Below are 12,099 nucleotides of genomic sequence, written 5' to 3' on the forward strand. Positions count from 1 at the left end.
TACATATCTAGATTTATTTTATATTCTTTATATTGTATGTATATTTTTTCACAAATTTTTATTTTAGTTTGGGTTATTTTACTACAGACATTAATCTAAGAATGAGAAATATTCAAAAAATATTCTTTGTATTTAATTTATTATTATTTTTAATTTTAGGTGAAGTTTAGTCATTTTTGTTTGTTTGTTTTGTCATTTTTATTTCTACTTTTTTGTAGTATAGTTTGTATAGTTTTCACTCATTTTTATTTTAGTTTGTATTATTTAGTACAGATGTAAAATGAGAAATATTCTACAAATATTCTTTGTATTTTATTTAGTTAGTTAGTTAGTTAGTTAGTTAGTTAGTTAGTTAGTTAGTTATTTTAATTGTAGGTGACATTTTAGTAATTTTTGTTTGTTTTGTCATTTTTATTTCTGCATTTTTTTTTACTTTTTATATTTATTTATTCATATATTATTTTTATTGTATGCATAGTTTCACTATTTTTTATTTTATTACAGACATTGATCTAAATAAAAGTGAGAAAATATACTTAAATATTTTTTTTACATTTTATGTAAATTTTTTCATTGCAATTTTTGCTGAAGTTTTAGTAATTTTTGTTTGTTTTTGTCATTTTTATTTCCAAATGTTTTAAATTATTTTTATGATATATATATATATATATATATTCATTGTAATTTTAGTTGAAGTTTGTCACTTTTTGTTTGTTTTTTATCATTTTATTTTTTTACCTTTTTATCTAGATTTATTTTTGTATTTTTTGTTTGTTTGTTTGTTTGTTTTTATACATTTTTGGTTAAAGTTTTTTGTTTGTTTATATTAGTCATTTTTATTTGACCTTTTTTATTTAGATTTATTTGTGAATTCTATTTATGATATATCAAGTTTTTACAACTTTTAGTTTGTGTTCTTATAGTACAGACCTTAAACTAAATAAAAAGAAAGAAAATACATATTCTATATAATATACAAATTTGTAAATATTTTTATTTTGAGTTAAAATTGTTTTATTTCTTGTACCAAATTATTTTATTGCTTATATTTTCAGTTGACTGTAAAAACCCTGGTTTATATGGGTCACATCTGTCATGCTTATCCTTAAAACTCAAGATATAATTGCTCTTGGTTCATTTATGGTCTATAATTATGTGATGTCATTTTATATATATATAAGAAGGTTTTTTATGATGTATACATCTATTTGCTGCTTTTCTTGGCCAGGTTTCTCTTGTAAAAGCTATTTAAAGTAAACATAATATAAAAATTGATGCTATTTACGTGATGTCTGCACATGAATCATCAGTGCATCTTATTCCAAATGGAAAAGAAGTGTTCATAATCTTTGATCAAACTTAACATTCTATCAATATTCTACATGTTAACAACATCTATCTATCTACTATCTATCTATCTATCTATCTATCTATCTATCTATCTATCTATCTATCTATCTATCTATCTATCTATCTATCTATCTATCTATCTATCTATCTATCTATCTATCTATCTATCTATCTATCTCTGACAGACTGTATTGCCTTCAAAACATTCAAACTTTAACCTTTTAAAACTGCTTTAAACTTCAAACTATTTCAGACAATAAACAATCAAACCTAAAACATTTTTTTAACTTTCTCAAGCCAATTTAAAGTTTGTCTTGACAGCAGTGAAGTACAGTGTTAACACTTAGTTTTTCACATCCCTGACCCACCTGAAGTACAGTAGTCTCTGCAGTACCTCTGTCATCCTTTAGGAGGCAATAGAGAGCAATGTGTTTCAGTGGCAGGGGTCTGCTTGATTGACAATAACAGACTGCTGACACTCCGACAAACCATGCTAGGCATTTATCAGCGGGGACTTCCCATTGAAAAAAGGTTTTGAGTATTTTTCATTATGCTGCTTGATCTTGTTTCATCTTGAATCTCACAGGGCTACTGTATGAAACAAATCAGTCTAAACTACGGTAATCTACAGCCTTGGCACAGAGGAATCAGACCCATTAGGCAAACATTCCAGTGGGCTATTTACAGTGAAAACTGCACTGCATTAAGTCTGCTTGAGGATATGGGTTTAAACACGACAAATATAGGAGTGCCCTTTGGGGGAGAAACAAAACTCAACTCATAGAAGGCTCAGTGTGAATCTCTGTTCCTAGGCAACGGAAAGTTAATATACAATTAATAATATGGGAATCTGCTATTCTGAAATATCCAATCGCTCACTTAATTTGCCTGGGAATTGGCTTTGTGTGAGGATATTTAATACGGCAGATCCCGCCATCGACACATTTAAGCCGGGTTAGGTGAGGCTCCTGGAGGGTCTGAGCTGGAGTTAAGCCGTGTGGCCCTCGGTGATGAATGAAGGAGACAATCACAACACGTCCCCGGGCTCTCGTTGTTTTCATTCAAAAGTGTTGAACGCGAGACAATGGAGCATGCACAGCAGTGTCTTTGTACTTCATAAGCACTCAGTTTCTCTCATGTGTCTTTCTGCAGGGAGAAGCACTAGTGAGAGGAGATGTCAGCGGTGCTGAACTATCCGGTGAGTGTTTCTTTCTGCACATTTGGAGTTAAACTAACCTCTAATCCTAAATATTAAACGTTGGGATCTTGTATTATTGTGTAGCCAGACCTTTGACTAAATGGCAGAAGTCAGAGTTGCAGCTCTTTCTGGCCAAGAAACGCCCACTCAGATAAGATGAGACTGTTTGACTGACATGTCAAGCGACCAATCGCAGTTTGTTTTGTGTTTATATACCAGCAGAAATCAATAATTCAACAACAATAGAGTGATAAATGTAATCTGTCTTTAAAATTAAAATAGTGGTTACAGTTTCCTCTAAAGGTTGTGTAGAAACACTGGGGAAAAGAATGTAAAATGTGTTTTGATTAGAATTTCTATTCATCCAAATGTAATGGGTAAAAGGTATTTCACAAATATACACTACCATTCATGCATTCATTCATTCATTTGAATACTTTTATTCACCAATAGTGCATTGCATTTATCAAATGTGACAGCAAAAGATTTAAGTTCCATTTTATTTTAGAGTAGGTGAACCTGCAGTCTAAAAAAAAATAAATAAAAGGCAGGGTTAAAAACAACCCAGTGCTGGGTGAAATATGGACAAACCCAGTTTTATTTAACTGTTTAGGGTATTTTTTTTAAACTGAGATTTATACATCATCTTAAAGTTAATAAATAAGCTTTCCATTGATGTATGGTTTGTTAGGATAGGGAAATTTTTGGCCAAGATACAACTATTTATGTAGAGTCCAAAAAGAAATTTAAATATTGAAAAATATTGCAGTTGTCCAAATGAAGTTCTTAGCAATGTATATTACTAATCAACAATTAGGTTTTGATATACACTATATTGCCAAAAATATTGGCTCACCCATCCAAATAATCGGATTCATTCACGAATCTGTTCCAATCTCTCTTGTATAAAATCAAGCACCTAGGCATGCAGACTGTTTTTACAAACATATGTGAAAGAATGGGTCGCTCTCAGGAGCTCAGTGAATTCCAGCGTGGAACTGTGATAGGATGCCACCTGTGCAACAAGTCCAATCGTAAAATTTCCTCGCTCCTAAATATTCCACAGTCAACTGTCAGCTGTGTTATAAGAATGTGGAACCGTTTGGGAACGACAGCAACTCGGCCACGAAGTGGTAGGCCACGGAAACTGACGGAGTGGGGTCAGTGGATGCTGAGGCGTGTAGTGCGAAGAGGTCGCCAACTTTCTGCAGAGTCAATCGCTACAGACCTCCAAACTTCATGTGGCCTTCAGATTAGCTCAAGAACAGTGCACAGAGAGCTTCATGGAATGGGTTTCCATGGCCGAGCAGCTGCATCCAAGCCATACATCACCAAGTGCAATGCAAAGCGTCGGATGCAGTGGTGTAAAGCACGCTGCCACTGGACTCTAGAGCAGTGGAGATGCGTTCTCTGGAGTGACGAATCGCACTTCTCCATCTGGCAATCTGATGGACGAGTCTGGGTTAGGCGGTTGCCAGGAGAACGATACTTGTCTGACTGCATTGTGCCAAGTGTAAAGTTTGGTGAAAGGGGGGATTATGGTGTGGGGTTGTTTTTCAGGAGCTGGACTTGGCCCCTTAGTTACAGTGAATGAAACTCTGAATGCTTCAGCATACCAAAACATTTTGGACAATTCCATGCTCCCAACTTTGTGGGAACAGTTTGGAGCTGGCCCCTTTCTCTTACAACATGACTGTGCATCAGTGCACAAAGCTAGGTCCAAGACATGGATGACAGAGTCTGGTGTGGATGAACTTGACTGGCCTGCACAGAGTCAGGACCTCAACCCCATAGAACACCTTTGGGATGAATTAGAGCGGAGACTGAGAGCCAGGCCTTCTTGTCCAACATCAGTGTGTGACCTCACAAATGCGCTTCTGGTAGAATGGTCAAAAATTCCCATAAACACACTCCTAAACCTTGTGGACAGACTTCCCAGAAGATTTGAAGCTGTTATACAGTAGCTGCAAAGGGTGGACAGACGTCATATTGAACCCTATGACTTAGGAATAGGATGTCACTTAAGTTCATATGCGTGTCCAGGATCACAATTGTTCATTTATTGAACATATTAATAAATGTAAATTTCCAACCTATTTGGGGTTCATTTTAAGCAAGAAATATAGGCAATTGTAAGCTTTTGAGTTGAATGAAACTACTCAGAAGGTTGGGTTAAACAACCCAGTTGCTGAGGTTTGTCCATATTTTACGTAAAGACTTTTTTTTTGCCATATATAGGAGTTTTTGTGAAATTGACGTGTCCATTGGCCATATTTTTAATTCGCAATTTCAATTGGCATTTTTAATTGCAGTTTTGCAAAATATTCCTTTTTTCAAATTGCCTGAAAAACCACCTCGTGAGTGTAAAAACTTGTTTGCAGTATATAGGAGTTTTTGTGGAATTGATGTGTCCATTGGCCATATTTTCAATTCACAATTTAAATTTGCGCAATTACAATTTGCATATTTCATTGCAGCTTTGCAAAATATTCCTTTTTCAAATAGCCTGAAAAACCACTTCATGCAAGCAAAAAAAAAATTGTTGTCGATATATGGAAGTTTTTGTCCATTGGCCGCATTTTCAATTCACAATTTCAATTTGCACAATTTAATGGGTAATGGAAACACAGCTATTGTTAACATTATCAGTCATCACTATCACTTCAGAAAACAGTTCAGTGAACATCCCTATTAACAGACCTAGTCATATGTCATAAATACTATAGTCATATGTCCCAATAAATTGATTAAGTCATTCCTACTATTTGGAATTTACGGCAGGTCTAATGCCATCCTAACTTAGTCCTAAGTTATCTATTCTTTTCAAGAATTTGAATTCTTCTTAAGTTTTGTTTTTGGCAAGAAAAAAGATAAGAACATTCTTAAGAAGAATTTTGAGGAATACAAAACATTCTAAACTTGTTTCTTAAGTAAACAATAATAATAGCAGTTAAGAACACTCTTTTTTTTTTAAAGAATGTTTCATGAATTTGGCCCCAGATGAACAAACTTTAGGGCGTCCTGTCTGTGGGGTGTGCCATCTAAGCCTGGGTGTGCTCTAGTAACCACCCAAAAAACACCCTGCTGTAACATGTAGTGGATAAGCACCACTCTCACATTTTCTTCAGTCTATTTTTATGTTCTGATCTATGACATAAAACATTTCAAAAATAGATTCTAGTAGGTAACAATTAGTAGTAGTAACTCTAAAACAGATTTGTTCTTGTTTTTGTCTTTAGCATACATTCGTCCAACTCCACCTCAAGGCACTGGACTTCACCGCTACCAGTTTCTCATATTTGAGCAGCCTGGAGGCCAAAGCCTGTCCCTCAGCCCACAAGAGAAGAGCTCGCTGGGTAATCACACTCACAACACACTGGGGTTATGGATTTTAAAGTGATAGTTCATCCAAAAAGTATAAGGTCATTTACTCACCCTTAAGTCATTCCAACCTTCTTTTATTAGGTATTACGCCAAATGTATGGCACACTACTATATACTTTTATGGTGTTTTTTTGGTGCTTGACAGCCAATTGTTTTCATTTTATAAAAAGTAGCAGCATGAACGTTGTGCTGAATTTCTACTTTTACACTCAGAACAAAAAAAAAAGTTCAGATTTTGGGTGAACTATCCCTTCAATACTTGAAATACATGTCTAAAACACACAAATACACACGCAAACAATTGCATACTGTGTGACACCTATTTTTGATTTTCCTGAAAATATCGGCCTTGCTATTCAGCATAACTTGTAATTAACATCTCGACATGAAATGACAAATACCGCAGAGCAAGACATTGACATTTCCCTCTAATTTATATTTTATGTAATTACTCTGTAATTTAACATTTATATTTGAATGATTGATCGCATAAAAGAGGTGAATTGAAAAGTGCCAATGATACTAAAGACTAAATACACACACTAATATATTCTTACCTGTTACATTTCAGCACATCACAGACTACTATTATTATATGTATACTGCTTTTCAAAAAAAATTACAGAGACTGTGACCAGCTTTCATGACCGACATAATCAAATGATTCTTCTCTTGTTATATGGTACATGATGTGCATGTCACCAAATTACATTAAGTCGCATTTGTCAGATGACACTATTTGTCACATCCAGTACTTGTACCGGTCACTACTTGAACTAGTTTTCTTTATTGCTAATTATGCTTTTCCATTGGTCTCTGTACCTACTGAAATGTTCTGTAGGTTTCAGCTGCCTATGTGGCTTCCTGTACAGATGGCCTTATGAATTATAGGAAGTGTTTGATCTTTGAGGGCCAAGACAGTTTCCAAAGCTTATCGGACTTAAGTGAGTCAATTTAATCAGGGAAACGTAAATGCATTTGGTGTGTCTGCTTTAGGAACTGTGTTTCAGTGTGTATCCAGCATCATACACCTGCCCTTCCACTTATACCTTATACCATAAGAACTATTTACTGATGAATCTCTTTCTTACGGAAGCTTGTTTCTGCCATGTTAAAAAATAAAAAGAGTAATAGCACTTTTTATCTTAAAATCCTGACTTTTCAGAAAAAGATTGTCTTAGAATTCTGTATTTTTTTCTTGCAATTCTTCTTTTCTCTCAAGCAAAAAAGTCAGAATTGTAAATCCAGGATTGAGAGAAAACTGAGGGGAAAAAAATCTGAATTGCAAATGTATTTCAGAATATCTCAGTTTACATCTTACAATTCTGATATTCTCTTGCAATTAAAAAAAAAATCAAATTCAACTTCAACTGAATTAAGTATAAAAATATGATTTGACAAAGCAGACATAGAACTGGCACAGCGCCACCTACTATTTTTGTTTATAATTTCTGACCAGTTTTTTCAAAATTATAAGAGTGATCTCGTTAGATTCAGAGCAGCATACTGAATTAAACAATACCACATTTCCCTATGTCAGCCATTTTGAGCGTGAGACATTTCGAATTTTGTAGTAAAATGCTGTTTTTATTAAATGTTTTAGCATATTGTAATGAATCTTCTAAATCTTATAGAATCGCTTGAGAGAAAGTTATGAAATTTGGCACACTCATAGAGAACAATCTCATCATTAGCCACAGCAAAGTTAGAGTTTGTAACTCAAACTCTCTAGCACCAGCAACAGGCTTAATATGCACTTCTGTGTCTGCTTATAACTTTTGAACTGTAAGGCCTAGAAGCAAAAGTATTCCTTGGCTCATACCGAGTCGAATGCATACCAAATAGATTAAACAGTCTACAGTCAACATTGTTCGCAATTTTCAGAAAAATCTACTTTTTCAAACTTGCCTTAGATAGTTTGTCCAATTTTTACCAAAATAGACACACATCATCTTCAGAGCATTCTGGCAAAAATTTATCAAAAGCTTTTTGATATTCACATTTACATTTAGCAGACGCTTTTATCTAAAGCGACTTACAAAAATATACAGTAATTAAATATTTCAGTTATTCAACTCAAATTGTGAAACTTGTGTTTTAAATAATTCAGCGCACACAGACTGAAGTAGTTTAAGTCTTTGGTTCTTATAATCGTCATAATTTTGGCTCACATTTAACAAAAACACACCAATTCAGTATCTCAACAAATTAGAATATGGTGACATCCCAATCATCTAATCAACTGAGCCTTCAAAATGGTCTCTCAGTTTGGTTCACTAGGCTACACAATCATGGGGAAGACTGCTGATCTGACAGTTGTCCAGAAGACAATCATTGACACCCTTCACAAGGAGGGTAAGCCACAAACATTCATTGCCAAAGAAGCTGGCTGTTCACAGAGTGCTGCATCCAAGCATGTTAACAGAAAGTTGAGTGGAAGGAAAAAGTCTGGAAGAAAAAGATTTCTACCAACTGAATGAACCGCAGCCTTGAGTGTTAGTCCACTGTGGTTTTTGAAAACCAAACTCACTGCACCCATTTACCAAGAAATTTTAGAGCACTTCATGCTTCCTTCTGCTGACCAGCTTTTTTAAAGATGCTGATTTCATTTTTCAGCAGGATTTGGCACCTGCCCACACTGCCAAAAGCACCAAAAGTTGGTTAAATGACCATGGTGTTGGTGTGCTTGACTGGCCAGCAAACTCACCAGACCTGAACCCAATAGAGAATCTATGGGGTACTGTCTAGAGGAAAATGAGAAACAAGAGACCAAAAAATGCAAATGAGCTGAAGGCCACTGTCAAAGAAACCTGGGCTTCCATACCACATCAGCAGTGCCACAGACTGATCACCTCTATGCCACGCCGAATTGAGGCAGTAATTAAAGCAAAATGAGCCTCTACCAAGTATTGAGTACATATTCAGTAAATGAACATACTTTCTAGAAGGCCAACAATTTACTAAACATGTTTGTTATTGGTTAAATTTGTGCAAAAATGGACATGAGGCTATATGTCCACAACATTGGCGGATTCTGGCTAAACTTGGTATCTGTTATAACAAGCATGACATTGGTATGCATTTGAAAAATACTGCATTTTACATGAATAGTTTTGGCATAGCGCCAAATACTGGTCAAAATATATCAATTTCTGCTTACACTGTCTGACCAGTTTGGCCATTAGATTAGATTAGACTAAATCAAACATGGCCAATTTTCCTAGGTTGGCCTTTTTGTGTATCAGCCATTTTGATTTTTTTTAGTAAAATTCTATATTAACAAATGGTCCTAGAGAGCTACCATACTGCAGAGTTTAGCTTCAACACTAATCTAACACACCTGAACCAGCTAATCAAGGTGTTCAAGGCTAATTAATTACAGACAGGTGTGTTGAAGGGGGGTTGGAAGAGACTGCAGGAGAGTAGCTCTCCATGAGGTTGGTGAATCCTGGTCTTTGCTGAGTAATTAAAGACAGCTCCTTAGCTCTTTATTTTACCTTGTTTTGCTTGGCCATTTAACTGCTGATTGCATGTAGTGTACAAAAAAAATTACAAAAAAGTCTTCCAATACAGTTATACAAATACTGTTGAAGAAAGATAAACACAATAAAGCAAAAGTCTTGTTTTAATTTTGTTTTGTTTTTAGTTTGACTTTTGCTTCTTTTATAGCAGAGAAAGTGGAGAGGACAGAAAAGTATTTGTAAAGAAAATGTAAATAAGCCCTGGTAAGTGAGTTGGATTTGAACTTGTTTTGCTCACATGAGCACTAGAGCTTCACGTGTTTGTGCACATGCTAACCGCTAGGACATTGTGTTTTATGGCCGTTTGGCCTTTATTACACATAGTATCTCTAACGGGATCAGGACATGAGGCAGACTGGAAGTCATCCTAATACGACAGAGGAGTCTTGACTCAAAGCCTCTTTAAAATGTTGTTTTATTAGAAGTCATTTGTAGTATTACAATATTCAAAACTGAAATACGCAAACAAATAATGATTTTTGTCCAGCTCTTGTTCTAATCTCGTCTAAAATCACATCTGACTTCGCCAAAACATATATTGTTATCTTGATGCCTAATTTGATTTCCTAATCATTTTCTCATTAGTATTTTTCATTGGCTCTGATCAGGCCAAAATGATGTCATCAGCGGACCCCTCCAGTCATTTCCTGTATGTCTATTGTATTCTGATCAAATTGTTGCAACAGTCTCGTTCTATCAGCCCTAAAAAGTTAAATCAGAAGATATTACAGTCCCTCTTCATGCATAATGCATACTAACAATAATACTACTCCGTTTTCCTGCCCAGCCGTCTTTGTTTTTCATCTGCAATGAACCAGAGGTAATATAATTAATCGTTTTGTCTCATTGAGTAGAAAGATGTGTGTAATATGAATGGTTCTAAACTTGTGGGTGGTTGCTAGCCTGTTCTGGAAGGCAGTTCCTTACTGGCTCAAGTCAAAATAGTTGTAGCTCCATGAAAGTAAGTCGAAAGTGTTTTGTTTTGTTTTTTTGTTTTGTTTTTTTCCGAATAAGTATTTTGACCCCTTCGCAAAACATGACTTGGCAAACCACTTATTGGCAATCACAGAGGTCAGACATTTCTTGTAGTTGGCCACCATGTTTGCACACATCTCAGGAGGGATTTTGTCCCACTCCTCTTTGCAGATCCTCTCCAAGTCATTAAGGTTTCGAGGCTGACGTTTGGCAAGCTCCCCCCACAGATTTTCTATGGGATTGAGGTTTGGACACTGGCTAGGCCACTCCAGGACCTTAATGTGCTTCTTCTTGAGCCACTCCTTTGTTGCTTTGTCCATGTGTTTTGGGTAATTGTAATGCTGGAATACACATCCATGACCCATTTTCAATGCCCTGGCATTTTCACCCAATATTTGACGATACATGGCCCCGTCCATTGTCTTTTTTGATGCGATGCAGTTGTCCTGTCCACTTAGCAGTAAAACACTGCCAAAGCATATGTTTACACCTCCATGTTTGACTGTGAGGATGGTGTTCTTGGGGTCATAAGAAGCATTCCTTCTCCTCCAAACACGGTGAGTTGAGTTGATGTCAAAGAGCTGGATTATGGTCTCATCTGACCACAACACTTTCACCCAGTTCTTCTCTGAGTCATTCAGAAGTTTATTGGCAAACTTCAGACAGGTTTTCTTGAGCAGGGGGACCTTGTAAGCGCTGCAGGATTTCAGTCCTTCATGGTGTAGTGTGTTACCAATTATTTTCTTGGTGACTATGGACCCAGCTGCCTTGAGATCATTGACAAGATCCTCCCGTGTAGTTCTGGTCTGATTCCTCACCGTTCTCATGATCATTGAAACTCCACGAGGTGAGATCTTGCATGGAGCCCCAGACCAAGAAAGATTGACAGTTATTATGTGTTTCTTCTATTTGCAAATAATCACAACTGTTGTCACCTTCTCTCAAAGCTGCTTGCCGATGGCCATGTGACAGTAAAAGTGTACAGTTGCCAAGATAGTTGGAGTGGCTCAACTTACCGACTGGCTCAACTTACCCCACTCTGCCCTACGCTCTGCACTTGCATGTGAGAACATAACTCTCCCACACCAGCAGGTGCCAGTAGTCTGTATTTGGCATTCAAACAGGAAAACCAGAAGAGCTAGAGCTGTAGATATACAAAGCAAGCATTTACCATTGCTGCGCTTTGTGGAGATTTTCTAAGCTGAATAGCCAATCGGAGTTCTCTTGCTCGCCGATGAGCTCCGCCACCAATTCGACATGCAGAATCGACTAAAAACAGCTAAAAACAATCAGCACTCAAAAACTACACAACATTGCCTGACGGCCGACCGCTGGCTTGGTGTGTCTTGGACTTAAGACTCGTTGCCTTCCATTGTCAGTAGTGCTTGTTCCTGTTTTATGTTCACAATCTGGCAACCCGCATCAGCTTTGAGTCTGAGGGGGATTGGCAAGGTTGTTGCTAGAAGGGATACAGCTCTGACCGGAAAACTGACAATGAAATTAATTTTTCTACCTATAAGATTGTGTTTTATTAACGTCTGCACCTACCCCAACCCTAAACGTAGCCCTTACTATAATACAAAACAGTATTATTGTTGTACAGTATGATGTAAATAACGTGAGATTGATGTGCGCATGCCCAGTAGCCAGAGCTGTTTCCCCTCTAGCCTA

At 36.3% G+C, this 12,099-nt stretch overlaps 1 protein-coding gene across 1 annotated transcript in view; it reads left to right on the plus strand.

Annotated features, from left to right (window-relative positions):
* LOC141287624 (phosphatidylethanolamine-binding protein 4) overlaps positions 1–12,099 on the plus strand; it is a 185,110-nt gene that overhangs the window by 147,824 nt on the left and 25,187 nt on the right. The window contains exons 5-6 of the mRNA XM_073819778.1: positions 2,503–2,548; positions 5,788–5,904. Of these exons, the coding sequence (XP_073675879.1) occupies positions 2,503–2,548; positions 5,788–5,904 (163 nt within the window). The remainder of the gene's footprint in view (positions 1–2,502; positions 2,549–5,787; positions 5,905–12,099) is intronic.

This window comes from Garra rufa, chromosome 15 (genome assembly GCF_049309525.1).
Source record: "Garra rufa chromosome 15, GarRuf1.0, whole genome shotgun sequence".
NCBI lineage: Eukaryota > Metazoa > Chordata > Actinopteri > Cypriniformes > Cyprinidae > Garra > Garra rufa.